The sequence below is a fragment of the Vidua chalybeata genome, chromosome 7, assembly GCF_026979565.1.
Source record: "Vidua chalybeata isolate OUT-0048 chromosome 7, bVidCha1 merged haplotype, whole genome shotgun sequence".
Taxonomy (NCBI): Eukaryota; Metazoa; Chordata; class Aves; order Passeriformes; family Viduidae; genus Vidua; species Vidua chalybeata.
In genome coordinates this window covers 10796843-10812653 of record NC_071536.1, presented here as the reverse complement: position 1 = coordinate 10812653, position 15811 = coordinate 10796843, and the positions used below count along the sequence as shown (strand labels likewise).

Here is a 15811-nt window from a genome sequence, read left to right as displayed (position 1 = left end):
TAGTCATTAATGGCCATACACCTTGTTTACGGTTGTTGCTGGAAGTCACAGACAACCCTGATGTGACAGACGCCAAAGGACAGTAAGTTTTCTTCATGGGCTTTTTTTTTTTTCAGCTCTGTAATTCAAATAGCATCTCATATTTCTCACAAAAAAGTATTTATTTGAAATGCTGTATTTCCTGCACTTCTCCTCATAGAACTTGGCAGAGATTACAAAATACACATTCAGTTGATGTAAGCCATGTGGAAAGGACTAATCATTAATCTTAGCCTCTGCTTCATACTTTAAACAGTCTTTTATAGATGTTGAGGGCCAGATTCAATAAAAAAATGAACAGGCTCCTGAGATGTTTCTATAAAGTCTTCTTCTTTCTAAAACATTGCTATTCTAGGGTTTATTTGGTACACTAGATTGGTGCAGTAGGACACAGTGTTTATTTGAGGTGACACATGCAACTGAGATGTTCCTACAAAAACTTTACTACTTCTTAAATGGCAGTTATAGAGGGAGAATAAGATATATTTTTAAAGTGAAAATGTGAATGGTTTAAGAAACTCATTTGCGGTGTCTGGAACATATAATGTTGTACATATAATGTCTGCACATTTAATTTTAAATAGTATTAGTCTGTCTAAAAAGAGATGGAGAATAGATCTCTTTCAGAAACAAATGAAAGATATGTTAGTCTAAATTTTAGCTTGAATATTTTCCTCTTGTCCCTTCATCCCCTTTAAGCAAATGTACAGCATTTGCAAAAGAAATACTTTGGGTCATTGTCATCTTGGTAACTAGCAAGGACATGCATTCACAAGACTTGGGATTGTAAAACTCGTGTGTCACTGGAGGTGACAGTAATTGTAGGATATTGAGAGAACAGATTGTCTTAAATGGTGTTGCTCTGTAAACTGCTAACAAGTGGGTTTGTTACTATTTCAGTCGTGGCAGTCGGTTGTTAAACATCTTAATAATGTCATACAAAAGGTCTTCATTCAGGTGTCATATATGAGTATGGGGGAAAGAACCAGGTTCATGGGTAGGAGTGGCAAGAAATGCAGAGCTTCCTGTGGAAGTTAGCAGGAACAAATAGCATGCCATTTTAGAGCTATGACTGCTCTGGTTTTCTTTTTTTTTCCCTAGAACTCCACTAATGCTTGCAGTGGCATACGGGCACATCGATGCTGTTTCTTTATTACTTGAAAAAGAAGCATCTGTAGATGCAGCTGATCTCCTGGGATGCACAGCTTTACATCGAGGGGTGACTTAATTTTTATAATCCTTTATTATTTGTTTTGCTGTGACTACAACTCACTTATAAGTACAGGGATATTTAAATCTAGAGAACACTGTAAATGACTGGAAACATGACCAAGCATAATCAATGAGATACAAAGCAAGACACATCTGCTCTTAGTAATTATTTGCTTTTATTTCACATTTGCATTAATTAATTAGGCAAAATAATTATTAGACCACTTTTTTTCCCTCTAGACACTTTATAATAGCCGTCATTATTCTTTGACCAGCTTAAGAATGCTGAAAATAATTTCTTTGAAAGAATTGGCCAGTAGTTACTTTCATTTTTCTTGGAATGGTGCAAGTATGTCCTGTAAGTTTTTTCTAGAGGCAGTGAAACTTGAGGCAGGTCTAATCTTTTCCAGTCCAGCTTGACTAAGCTAGACTTTCCTAACTAAGTCTAGCTTCTTACCCAGTGTGGATGCAAGGGGTGATATTTATACAGAACTTTATGATAATTGCAGTGAGCAGTTCAGCAGGTGAGCAAAAGGGCTCTCATCTCTGCCTGCTGAATTCCATCCACACCATTTCATGTTCACAGGCATCAATCACATTCCACATTTCCAGGGCAAGAATCTGTGTTACATCAACCTCTTTACTCATTTCTTTGTTATCAGATCATGACTGGGCATGAAGAATGTGTTCAGATGCTGTTAGAGAAAGAAGTCTCTATTTTGTGTAAAGATGCCAGAGGCAGGACACCTCTGCACTTTGCAGCAGCTCGGGGTCACGCCACGTGGCTGAGCGAGTTACTGCAGGTGGCACTTTCCGAGGAGGACTGCAGCCTGAAGGACAACCAGGGCTACACGCCCCTGCACTGGGCTTCTTACAATGGTAAGGCTCTCCCGGGGCTACTGCCCAGGTCAAGGGTGGCTTCAGCAGTGGGGAAACGTGGTGGAGGAGCTTGAAATGAAGAGGCACATTATCCCTGTGTGCTGTCTGTAGTTAGTGTTCTCTATGTACATCCTTCAGTCATCCTTCAGAGGCCAGGGAAATTCCAGCGGTACCTCCCAGGGACTTTCCAGCTCATTTGCTCCAAGTCACAAGAAGCCAGGATGAAATTCTGGTTTTATTCATGTCCATGCTGAAATTGATTTCTGTGTGACCAGGAATGCTCCTTTGAGCTCTTGGTGCAAGAGACCATGTGAATAGGTGGATATTCTGAACTGAACTGATTATTCCAAACTGGATAATCTGAACTCGTTGCTTAATATAAGGACAAAGCTTCTCAGTATTGACATTTAAACTTTGGATGTAATGCAACATACATGACATCACATTAAAAAAAAACTTATTTTCTTTCCTTTTTTTCTCAATAAATGCTAATATTAGCCCAGATCTCTCTTGCTGCTGCCATAAAATTTTAAAAATCCTCTGATTTATCACATAAGCGCTTGTATACACATCATGTCCAATTTTGAACTCCAAAGTGTTAGATTCCAACCTGTATAAGCCAAGTATGAATTAAGTGAACTACCTGCTTTGTGCAACACGGTGAAATATCTGCTCTCTCACAGGTCATGAAAACTGCATAGAGGTACTATTGGAACAAAAACTTTTCCACAAGTTTGATGGTAATAGCTTCTCTCCATTGCACTGTGCTGTGTAAGTAGAAATCTCCAGTAACAACTGCATGTTGCTTTAGGATATGTCTGCAGAATGAGAATAAAGCAAGCTTTTTTGGGAATTATTTGCATGAGCAATGATTTTAAAGCTGATCACTTGAAATAAAATTCTTTGTGGCTGAAACATATTACTTTAAATCAGAATTTCTAGTAATAGCTTTGAAACTAATTTCAGTATTCATATTATTTTAAATGAGTATGCAATTCTCAAGCCTATTAGAATGTGTGCAATTTAAACATGTGTGCAAATTTAAAATTAAAATAGCTTTTAATCCAATGTGGAAGTGTGTTAGCTATACTATGTGTCCATTACTGTTACTAAATACTGTTCATTTTCATAAAGAAATGAGACAAATTAGCAAACCCCAGAAAAAGTCATAATTGAACACAACAATCAAATCAAAGTACTAAATGTGTGAGTTGGAAGAGATGTGGGTTTCAGTACCTTAAACATATAAATCTCTTTTCATGTAAGTGTCTATGACTGAGTTCTTCCCAGGCCCATGTGTGTTTGACATACAGACTAAGGATTTTAAGATATTAAGGTTTTAATCTTAGCTTTGTTCTGGACTTTGAAATTACCTTTGTGCATAATGAATTAAGGATCAGCTTTGCTTTAGAGACTGAAATTCATCATAGCAGATGCAGTTTGGTTAAATGGAGAGATGATGGATATGCAGAAGTGTGACAAAAAGCATTAAGACAAAGGCATATTAGGGTAACATGGAAATAACCACTAAGAAATATTAATGGGAAGTCAAGTATTGGAAAGTGGAAAAATATGTAGACATGCCTTTTAAAAATGTATTTTCTTTGGCAGAATCAATGATCATGAAAACTGTGCATCACTACTCATCGGAGCCATAGATGCCAGCATTGTCAATTGTGAAGATGACAAAGGAAGGTAATAGTTCCTTGAACAAACTGCATCTCATGACTCCATTTGGTATTCTTCATAGTTCTTTCTGAACCTCTGGCACTAATCCTTATCTGTTATGGCTGAGCTAAGACTTGTCATGCTGACTCTTTCAGACAGCAGTTTACACCGCAGCACTGGTAAAAGGTGCCTCACTTGAAGCAAGAATATGAAGTATTCAATGTCAGAGTGCATATGAAAAAAATATAAAAGTAATTGTATTTTGTTTCTTTAGAACAGCTATGGCTATAGACTGTTTCCCTGGACCTGTTTTCTTTGTTAAATGTTTAAACACATTTATCATTGCTAAATGGAAGGATACTATGTACATACAGAAAAGTATTTCATTAATAGTTTCCATATTATGTTGGTATTCTCAGGGCACACAACTGAGAATATCTATGCAGCAAAAGAAAACTAATACAGCAAGAGATGGTCATTCAGCCCAATCCTTCGTTTGTCACATTGAGAATCTCCTCACCATATATGTATATATTTAATTAAAAACGCTGAAATTCTAAAAACTGAACACTTATTGTTTTCTTTGATTAAAATAAATTTAATACCCTCAGTAACAGTGATTACATTATTCTGTGAGGGTAAGAGCACCTCACCTTTGCTGATAAGCAAAACAAGCAGCAGTGAGCTGGGCTGTGTACCAGCTATCTTTCATCTCTAGTAGTCACCCTTCCGACCCAAAATGCCAAAGAGCCACAGTGAATGAATTCCAATGTCTATGTCTTGTAGAAACTGATAACCTTCAAAGTGGATTGAATTCCTTCTGCCTTTTATAGTACTGCAGTTACTTGTGGCTTGTTGCTGCAGTACCCCTAACTACAATTCAAAATATTTTATTTTTATTAAATAATGGATCAGTTCTTTTCTCATAGTTCTTCCCAACTGAGGCCTGCTAAAAAAAAAAAGGTAAAATCAGGTTAATAAGGACAAGGTATCGTGCTGCTTTTCATGTTACACAATATGCTCTGTTAAAATAAATAGGCAGCAATACAAGATTCTTCACAGTGTCGTATCTCCATACTATCATATCCACCTTTGGAGGCTGGAAATATTATTTAACTTACTTCAGCTGCTGCTACTACACCCTTCTTATGGTGATAACTTGAATTTGATAGGAAAAAGCCCTAAAATCTCTTGCACTTGGAGGTTTCTGGGGAGGTGGGGATCTTGCCCCTCTTTAGCAGAGCTGTGTGGGTGTTGCTCCCCCAGGACGCCCCTGCACGCCGCAGCCTTCGCGGACCACGTGGAGTGCCTGCAGCTGCTGCTGAGCCACAGCGCGCAGGTGAACGCGGCCGACCGCGCGGGCAGGACGCCGCTCATGATGGCAGCGCACAGCGGGCACGTGGGCGCCGTCGGTGAGTGCAGCCCTGCCCCTGCCCTCTGCTCCTGCACTTCTGCCCCACAGGGTAATCCTGGCATCCTGGGAAGACTGAGCAAGGAAAACGGATTGTGGATAATATCCTTCTGCAGGAAGATAGCTTTTCATCCATTAGAAAATAGTACTTCTCTGCAGTCTTGGTGAACATTTGCAATAACAAATTTGAGTCTTTCTTCCTCCCAAGAGCACACTGTAAGGAGCACGAGAGCAGTAGTAATTCTGTTCTCCTGTTTACTTCCTTGATTTTGAGGAGCAGTAAAGCTGCATATGTGAAAAAGATTATGTAAGCTTTTCCTGCCCTGTTTTATAGGAAGCCTCATTCTTGAAAAAGCAGCTCTCAGCAGCTGCTTTTTCCAGGCTAGACTATGTGCTACAGGCACACAGACTGGGGACCTTATGGGCTTTGCAGAATTCCCTTTCTCTAGCTTCAACAGCACAGACTGCACCCCAAGTTCTTTATATCCCCTTAGTCCTCTCAAAGCAGGACTTACAGCCATTCTGAGGCAGAGGTGATTCAGGGAAAAATTGCTGATCTGCAAATAGGGAAGTTCATCAATAAATTAAGATCAATATATGTTTAACAGTTTGGGGCACCACAAACAAGCTGTTAGCTCTGCATTTGCTTGTTGATTAACTGCACAAGATTAGTCTGTTTTCATTCACTAATTTCATTATTATAAGGCTTACATCATATAAAGACTTAATTGATTAGCCTCTATGCACATGTATATTGAAATAGTAATTTTTTCCTCTCTTTTGACATGTTCATCTGCCCATTGGGTTTGTTCATTGATTTCTGCTCTATACCTCAGACTTTTTGGTGAACATTGCCAAGGCTGACCTGACATTAAAAGACAAGGAGTTGAATACATCTTTGCACTTGGCTAGCAGTAAAGTAAGTCGAAGACCTCTCTGTGCTTTTATTCTCATCAGTCCATATAAATGTATGTGTGTGTTTATGCTCCCAAGTTTTTGTCTGCAGTGGAAATGTGGTGGTCACAGTTGAGGAGGTGAGGAAGGGAAAGTTGTTCCAAGCTTTTTCTCTTGTCTGTTTTAAAGTATTGTACACTGAGAAATAGGGATGGCTTTTATAACAGCTGAAACATAAGTAAGTGACATTAAGAGAAGTAAAGGAAACCCTTTAAGGTTTTACCAGATAATCTCACTGTAAAACAGCTTAACAGGTTCAATAACAAAGAAAAATAAAATTATTTTTTATTTATCTCCAATTCCTGTGAAAGGAGACCAAAATTTTCACTTAACAAAGCAGGAGTGAAACCAGAGGTATTGATTAGATGGGTGATGGTGTCTCTTCCTAAGCCTTCTTCCTCTTAATTCTAATTTCTACTGTTATTTCTGCAAGAAAAAATGCACAGAGGATTCCCTTTCCTGGGCCTTTTCTTTTGCTCCTATCCACAGATTGGATTCCAGTGTGATCATATTACTCCAGTTTCTGCAGAAATATGAGCCTTGCCGAATTCTCAAAGTCCTTCAGGCAGCTGTTCCCCTGCCAGGACTGTAGGCTCAGCCATCTGCAACTTGCGGTGCAGAAACAGGATCAGAAATAAGGCCCAGATCTGTATTATTCCCAAAGCTCCACTGTTAAGAGCTCTCTGACACTGAAAAGGTTTTCTAGCAGCTTATTAATAATACAGAAAGGCATTTAAAGACCCACAAAGTGTGGTATTCGTTTCTGAGATGAAAGCATTCTCTGTCACTGTGTAGTTCTGATAAATCCTCCACTGAACGTTCACTCAAGAGAAAACACAGCATTCTCTGAAAGCTGAGGAAGTGAATTCATATTTAATTAATGCAGGGTTGAAAGACAGGTGAATGTCTACATTTCTAAATGTGCTAAAACATCCCAGCAATGATGGTTCACAAATTGTATTTTAAGACTCGCTTAGTTCACCTTCTACGCAGGCTTACTGAGCAGCGTCTTTTGTATTTCAAGTTGAGTTATTAAATTTCTCTTTTATTATGTAACATTTCTTTTGCCTCAATTTCAAACTCCTCAGCAAATTAACACTTTTGTTTTTTTTCCTGACTACAGGGTCATGAAAAATGTGCCTTGTTAATACTTGACAAGATCCAAGAACAGAGCCTTATTAATGCAAAAAATAATGCATTGCAGACGTAAGTATAGCCTGATCCTCTCAAGTTCAGTTGATTTACCAGAATATTCCAGTTTACCATTTCAAATTCATGTCTCAGATTACTTTATAGAACAGTAAAGTTAATTTCTGTTTTTTTGGAATGCTTTCCCTTGAACAAGACCCAAATTGTATTGCATTCTCACTTTTAATTTTGATTCTGTTGGTGCCATGTCTATGCATGATCTGGTGGAAAAATTATATGAGGTAATTTATTTGAAGACTATGTCAAAATGTCTATTAATCATGTGGATGTGTAAGTACACATCTAGCATTTTATAGCTTTTTGAGCTTCACCCTAGGTTTAAATAATTTATTTGGACTTAGACTTAAGGTTTAGTTCTCAGAAGGTTTTTTAGGTGATGTTTTATGTGGAACTTCTGTCCATAGTATATGTTATCAGCTGCAAGTGTTAGTTGGCATGGGGGAATCCCACCATAGGAGATTCAACCATGAGTTCAGGTGGCAGATCACCTAGAGCTTGCAGAAGAATTTATTCCGTCTTAGCCCTTTTTCCACCCTCTTCCAACATGAAAATGTTTTTCCTGTCCTGCTAGCTGTCTCCAAACTGGAGCATTGGGTGTTGGGCCAGGAAAAGAGCAAACCAATGTCTATTTTTAATTTCCAGCTGCTCTGCAGTAACAGAGATTAGCAATTGAGTATTCAAGGATAAAAGGCAATACAATGATATTGAGCGGCCTGTAGCAGCCAGAATTAAGGACAGAACACAGGCATCTCTTCAGTCTTGGATTCGTTTTCCTTTTAAACATCAATTGTGTGCTGCAAACAGTGCAAAAATGAGAACCTTTTAAAGAAAGTCTTTAAGCTGGAAAGTATTAAGCAATCTTTATGTGCTTGCACAAAAAAAATTCTTGTTTTATAGATGTGGAACATGACAATTATTTCAAAGGCTGCAATAAAATCTAGTGTCTACGATAAAATTCTAATGATCCAAGGAAGGAAACCATTCTCTTTCAGATGCTGGGTATGCTTTAAGCATTGTCTAACTCTGTTTATAAAATCTGTTGTAAACCGAAGTTGAATTTAGTTGTTATGTTTTTGTAGACCGCTTCATATTGCTGCACGAAATGGCCTAAAGATGGTGGTTGAAGAGTTGCTGGCTAAAGGGGCCTGTGTCTTGGCAGTAGATGAAAATGGTAAGTAAATGATACACTTTGACAGTCTTCAGTAGGACCCAACCGGTAATTTTACAACAGACCGAAGCAATAGACTTAAAAGGTGATGATAGACTTCACTGATGCTTTTATCCTTCCAAGAACAGACAATGAGTTGTGTGAGTACCTATTAAAAAAAAAGATTAAAAGATACACTTTCTTTAGTATAACAATCTACTTTAAACATCACAGTGGTCCCTTTTACTGTTCATTTTGCATGTACTGTCAACAGCTAGTCTTTTTTAATGCCTGAGTGCAGTGGTAACTTGAATTTCCTAAACATGCAAGTGGCACCGGATAATTCTGACGCCTTGCAGAAGAATTAAGGAATTTGCATTCAATCAGCGCATGTTTTAATGGGTAGGAAGAAAACCATCAACATATGTTTGAGTGTGTCCCAGCTCATTCTGAGATCAAACCTTCTGCTTGCCAATTATCTGACCAAGATGCAATTAAATTAGTTGTCTCATAAAAATACATAATTGGTTACTGAATTAAATAATTTTATTTCAGGCTTCAATGAAGTCCTTCCCTAAAAATAATAAGGAACCAGAGAGGGATGTGATTCTACAATTATAGTTTTAAAAAATATCTTCCTGAAATAAGTTGGTCTTTCTTACAATACTAACTTCATGGCATTAATGTAACAATTTGGTACCTCCATCTTTCCATATCTGTAAAGTAACAGTAAATAAAGTAACTACTCACCCATCACTGCAAGACATTTGAGATCTGTGGATGAAAAGAACTGAGTGGTATTTACTATAAGCCAAATGCTACTTAGCTATACTTGCATGAATGAGTTCCACAGAAGTCATCTGACCCTACCCTCACTTTAGAGATAGAGGACAGAAAAATGAACCAGACTATCTTTTAACTACAGAATTGATCCTTAAAATAGTACATACAGGTCCAGCTAATTTGTATGTAACAAAGGAAAATTAAGTGTAAGTTTTATACACATTTAGTTTTTCTAGGAACAGCATGCACATTTTAAAAGGGAGATGTTCAAGTAGAATCCTAGCATACTTACAGATCTAAAGAATATTAACACTTGGAACACACGGAACTAACATGGAAGAGGAAATGCACTGACTGCAATCAGTGCTTAAATATGGGTATTTTGCAACAAAACTGTATTCACTTTTTGCCTACTAAGTTCATCTGTGCTGCAGATCTTGGCTTCCTCGAGGCAGTAGGTACCAGAAGTGGCCACTGCCTCGCATTACAATTGCTGCAGTGCTGAAGATTTAACCATCTGCAAAAGAATTTTTCAGCTCTTAGCATAAAAGGAGGATTTGTTGGAAAGGGCTGGCGTTCTGCACAGCAGCATGTAAAATGTACAGACAGTAAGTGTAATGAGCACACTGGCTTCCAGGGCTCATGTACATGAAGAGCTGCTTTAGGGCAGTGCTTGGACAGGACCCAAGTGAAACTGCAGTGAAGACAAGCTTCTAATAGCGCCCCAGTCCTTTGTTTGACTGACACTGGAGTCATATTAGCTCTGTATTTGAAATGTATGCCATGCTTGCCGAATACAGCTAATATTCTTCTAACACAATGTACATTTGGGTAACTAAACATCCATGTTTAGTTGGGTAACTAAACATCCAGTCACACTTGCTATCCATGTACCCCCTGCACTGGTCTAATTATTTTACAATTTAATTCCTAAATAAACTACTTGCCCAGTTGAGTAGATACTCAACTGATCAGTCTTTAAAATTGTTTGCTTATTAAATCAAAACTTTTTAAACTAATATGTTTCATGTTTAATGAAAGTTGTTCTCAGAATGAGACTCGTTCATACACACAGAAACCGATGCCAGTTTCTGTCCCTGTAGTCCCTGTGTTCTGTATTGGCCATGCTGTCTGTGCTGTAGAACTGTGTTTAGCAAGTGCTTTGATTGAACTGGCGCAGTGTTTGCTGCCTGGTTTCACACAAGCAGTGTTTGTTGTGGTCCCGGTGACTGCAGTGCCCCCAGTGTCTCTCCCGGCATGTCCCGTGTGAGTGAGTAACACGCCTGGCATGTGTAACCCCATCCATGTCCCCACGGTGTCCCTAGAGATGTACCTGAGGAATGCTGGGTGCCCCAGGTGCCCTCAGTACTAACCATTGCCTTGTCTGCGTTTGTGCCCAGGTCATACGCCAGCCCTGGCTTGTGCTCCTAACAAAGACGTGGCTGACTGCCTGGCACTCATTTTGGCTACCATGATGCCTTTTTCTCCCTCCAGTTCAGTGACGGCTTTCAACTTCGCTTGTTTTAAAAAAGACAATTTGGGCAGGACGCACGTCTGCGATGGCTCCGCTATGGGTAGCATTAACTCCTATGATAAGCCCCTGAGTAATAACATAGGAACAGAGGATGGGTACAATGAAAATGATTCAGATTCTGAAACATTTTGACTTATTGGTATTTGAAAACTTTTTTCGTTATTATTTCGTTTCAGCTTTAATTTTTGTCCTTTTAAACAGCTTAAATCCCACAGTTATATCCTTAACTATAATTCTTGACAAGTCGGTATTGAAAGATTTGTAGTGTTGATGAGAATCAAGCCTTTAAATAACAAAATTAGAGGGACTTCCTGGAAAATATTTCTATTAGCGTTCTGCAGCTTTTCAGTTTCCTGATGTTTTCTCTAGGCCCAAAGTGCCCCTGTGGAAAGTCTCTACCTCTTATTTTAAGTAGAAAAAGAGAAAATGCCTTTTTTCTTTTTGACAGCACAAATAAACAGGGAACTGTTTGTAAAGAGTTCTTTCATGTTTTAACTGCACCTTTAGTGCACAATCCTATTTCCAGCATAGCCTTCACAGATTCAAGCATCACCCCATTCCTATGTTTGTCTGTTTCCTGCTTCCAGGGGCTCTGTTAATTAGATAATTTTTTTACATGAACCAAAGGTAAAGTTGTAATCTTAAAACTGCCTGTATTACTTTTCTACAGGAAATGAAACCTTTTACATTCTGCCTGTTTTAAGCACTTAAACGTACAGAAGGCACTTTTTACAGTTCTTAGTTGCAGTACACGATTAGAAAAATGTAGTTGTTAACTCTTAAGGTCAAATTCTGCTCATCTCACCATATTTTCCCATGAACATAACTTCTGTAAAATGCTAACCACTTGGCCCTTACTTTTTTTTCAATTCAGCACAAATGTTTATTTGCACTACAGAATTAGGGTCATTAGAAATTTCTGTCACCTGAGCCATTAATCATTAATCCAGTACCAGAAAAAAAAGGGAAGAGGGAGAGAAATCAGGTGTAGACAAAGGTGTACGTAAAAGTTTATAATGATTTGCCAACTTAAATGGCGCTTTTTTTCCTTTTCTATGGTTAAATAATTTATTTTTACTGTAAACAGTATTGAATTTTAAAATACTTTTGCCAGTCGTTTGGATTAACAGAGCAAAGGTAAAGCAATGAAAGCATTACACCAAAAGTTGAAATACCAAACACCGAAACATAGCAGTGTACCGTGTAGGGGACCAGAGATAGATGCTAAAAAACCTTTTGTCACCAGCTTTTAAAGCAGTGTCAACTTTGTGAATATGTTTACTCCTTCTGCCAAAGTTTCTAGGTCAAATGGACCCCGACTCTCCTCTGCAACAGATGTACAAAAGGAAGAATGAGACTTTGTAAACAAAAACAAAAAACACAAACAAAAAACTATCATGAACTAACCAGCCGTACCAAGAGGACCAAAATGCTTCAGTAATTCAATTGAAGACTTTGCTACTTTTATTTTTTTGTTCAAATGTGAGTGACATAATGAAGTAGTTTTTTCTAGATTATAAAAATATGAACTTTTGAGGTAAAAGTAGTCTTGGGTGAATTTTACATTTGATGACATAGGTTTCAAGTTGACATTTTTAACTGATGATGTGTTGACCACAGGTGGGTTTTTTCCCAGACTTAACAATATGTTCATATACTTTTAATGTAAATGTGTTTCTATTTATTTGAAATGGAACAAATGCCCAGGAAAAATAACTATGGCTTGTTCTCCTAGTTAGCATTCATCATACTGAAATGAAATGTGAATCTGGCAAGACTGAGGGCCTGAGGAGCAAAAGGAAGGGTGGATGCACACTGGGAGGGTGCCCATCTTGTATGGAATGCAAAGGTCCACTGTCTGTGTTGGGAAAAAGCAGAAAGCAAACCACCTTCCTTTTTTTTAAGAGCTTAAGAAGGATCCAGCCCCTTGCTAGACAGGTGGGAAAACCCTCACAGCTGTGACAGAGAGGGGAGAGAAGGTGGCAGAGCACGGAGTCAGGTGTTCCTGTTCCTGTCATTCACACTCAGCTTGTCTCAGGCCTGTGTCTGTGCTGGGAGGGTGAGATGTGCTTCCTTGGTGCTCGCTTTTGGCAGAGTAAAGGAAAAGTAAGGATTTGAATTTTAGTTGCAGTTTTTAGCCCTGTTCTGCTGGATTGTTGAAAATCTATTGGCAGATTTCAGTTCTTTAATTAGGAAAAAAATTATATATTAAGTTTATTTTGCCTTAGTAAAATTGAGCATTTTTTCCTTGAACGTTAGCAATTTTCCAAAGTTTACAACAAAAAAACCCTCTTTTCTCTCAACTCTGTAGTTTCTACAGTAGAATGACAGAGAACCTGAAACCTTGATTTTCTCCTCAGAAAGAGCACCAAATAAATTTTGATTTTTCTCAGCATTTTTGCTTTTAAAAGTTGCAGAATAGCAATAACCACCTTACTTAAAACACTGAAAATAAGAGGAGAGAGCAATTGTTAAAATTTTCAATGCTGCCTGTTCCGAAATGAATAGTAATCCCAAATTTTGGTTTTTTTTTAATGTAGAAGGATGGCATTGAAAACAAACATATGGGAAATAGCTGCCACCTGTCTAACAGCAGAATCAGCATTTTAATCTTATTTTAAGCAGAAATGTAGGCAGGCTCCTTGGCAGGATTAGTTTTAAGTTTCACCCTGAAATACAGAAAATTATGCTATCCTACACAACAGTGCTTCATTAAGAGAAAACCAGCCCTCGTTATAAAAAGTTATGTTATTTGAAGCAGCCATTTTAAAAGTTTCAGTATTTTTACCTGCTGCCATACAGTTACCAAACCATTTTCTAATTGCGATGCCTCGTAACACTGGTAACTGTGTAATGAGACAGCTGCTGCCTCTTAGTGCATCCCAAAAGGAGAGGTGATTTATTTCTGAGTCACGCTGGTCCTTCCAGGAGCCAAATCCAACCTTTACCCACGAAACCCTACAATGCTGCCAGGATGCAGCATTCCAAAAAGCACAGGCACGAACACTGTGCTCACACCTCCAGGGCACTGCACAGGTCGTGTTTTGAGGGCGCTGGATTTAGGAGGAAAGCTGCCATGAGCGAGAGACACTCAGAAGTGCTCAGTGTTGGCCTGTCCCACATCTCATGTGAGTTACCAGAATCCCTTTTTTTTTGTATGCTAGCACATTAATCTGTAATTTATCACATGTAGAAATCAATGTGTAGTTTAGGGCAGGTATATAAGCATGCGAGTAATGTTACTCTTGTAAATAATCTCCTTGCCTTTCTGTGGACTTCTTACAAGAGTAATCATCGTTGCACTTAACCCTGGATCCTGCATTTACAGTACACGGACAGCTTCTGTGTCTGCACCCAGCAGAGGGCACTTGGGCAGGGGCAGCTCCCTGCCCAGGTGGATTGGCAGGATCGTTTCATCCTGTATTTTAACCACAGCTGCAGGTGGAATCCAGAGCAGGATGGGCTCCCAAGTCACTCTCATAAATACTGAGTTACAACCTCCGGACTGCCTGAAATAGCTGTGAAATAGCTCAGGGGATTTCTGTTCATCGCTACTAAAAGGGCACCATAATGTGTTTGGTACTTTTATGCAGTCAACAACTGCCAGGTTATTGAATTAGAACAAACACATGAAATGAATTGTTTATCCATTGTACTGTTGAGAAACTTGGTTATGTATTTGAGGATGATTTAAAAAAAAATTGTGATTTTTATTCTTAGTCATGTAAGAAATATTAGAGTGCCTTTTTATATTTGTGTATAATGGAAATGTTTTGTGAAACTTGTCTTTTTTTTTTTTTTTCATTTGAGTGTTATAAAAGCAATATATTACCAGTAAATTTTCATTTCAGACCTTCTTTGAATGTATAAAGTGTTTCTTCTTTTCATATGTTCTACCTGCATTGAAATGAAAATGAATATGCTAAATTTCTATAGGAATAATGTATAATTTTCACAGTGCTGAAAATGCTTTCTTATTACACAAAAAGTAAACTTAGGTCAGTGTTATAGGAAAGGGCGTTTTAAACTAGTGACAATCTTGAGTGTGTGTATAAAATGTAATTTTATGCATTTCTTATGCAGTGATCTACATATTAAAGCCAATATCTTATGTTTTGTAGGTTTTGTCTTATATTTTATGCTTTAGCATGTGCAATATATCTTTACAAACCATGGTGATATGCATCTGGTGCCAGTGTTATATTTTGCATAACATTTGTAATAAACGATATAAAACATTGTTTGATGGTTTCAGTGGGGTTTTGTCGGTATTGTTTGCTTTTGTAAATTGAAGTTTAAGGATTTGGGTAAATGTCACATATGAAATGAGGAAAAAAAAAATTAATTAATTGAATGACTTGGAATTCAACCTGAATCTTCTCAAGCACAGTTTAGTAACTTTTTAAACTACTGAATGCTGTATTAATGTAATAAAGACCCCTAACTGTAAACTACTATTGCAATGCATTCAGATGGTTATTTTTACAAATAAAAATGGTACAAATACAGTGGAAAACTGAGTAAATTTTGTTTCTTTTAGGGGAGCCGGGGAGGCTTAAGTATTTAGCAGTGAAGATGAAAATGCAACTATTTCGTACTTCCCTCATATGTAAATACCCCTTGCGCTAGAAAGATGATTTTGCTTTCTCTGTAGATTCGGGGAAGGTGGGGAAACAAAATAAACCACCGCAGTATTTTTTTTTTCTTCCGCTCAGTCATTAAATATTTTACTGTTTTCCCTGGTGAGCACCACCCGCACTGCTGGGTGTGCCCTGCAGCCGGCTGGGGCAGCAGTCCCATAGGGACTAAAAGACACCAGAGAGCTTAAAGATAGCCATAGTAAGGTGTTAAAAGTACCCGAATTAAAGCAAATAAAGAGAACCCACAAAAAGGAACAAAAAACAAACAAAACCAAATCCCCATCAGCGCTTTTCAGGTGGTGAGTGCCTGCAGCTTTATGGATGTCTATCACTGA

At 38.1% G+C, this 15811-nt stretch overlaps 1 protein-coding gene across 1 annotated transcript in view; it reads left to right on the top strand.

Moving 5' to 3' along the window:
* ANKRD44 (ankyrin repeat domain 44) overlaps nucleotides 1-11417 on the top strand; it is a 128046-nt gene extending 116629 nt beyond the window's left edge. Inside the window, exons 20-29 of the mRNA XM_053947044.1 lie at nucleotides 4-82; nucleotides 1141-1258; nucleotides 1914-2130; nucleotides 2814-2901; nucleotides 3742-3825; nucleotides 5065-5210; nucleotides 6046-6128; nucleotides 7287-7369; nucleotides 8452-8543; nucleotides 10703-11417. Of these exons, the coding sequence (XP_053803019.1) occupies nucleotides 4-82; nucleotides 1141-1258; nucleotides 1914-2130; nucleotides 2814-2901; nucleotides 3742-3825; nucleotides 5065-5210; nucleotides 6046-6128; nucleotides 7287-7369; nucleotides 8452-8543; nucleotides 10703-10968 (1256 nt within the window). The 3' untranslated portion in view covers nucleotides 10969-11417. The remainder of the gene's footprint in view (nucleotides 1-3; nucleotides 83-1140; nucleotides 1259-1913; nucleotides 2131-2813; nucleotides 2902-3741; nucleotides 3826-5064; nucleotides 5211-6045; nucleotides 6129-7286; nucleotides 7370-8451; nucleotides 8544-10702) is intronic.
* The last annotated feature ends 4394 nt before the right edge of the window (nucleotides 11418-15811 follow it).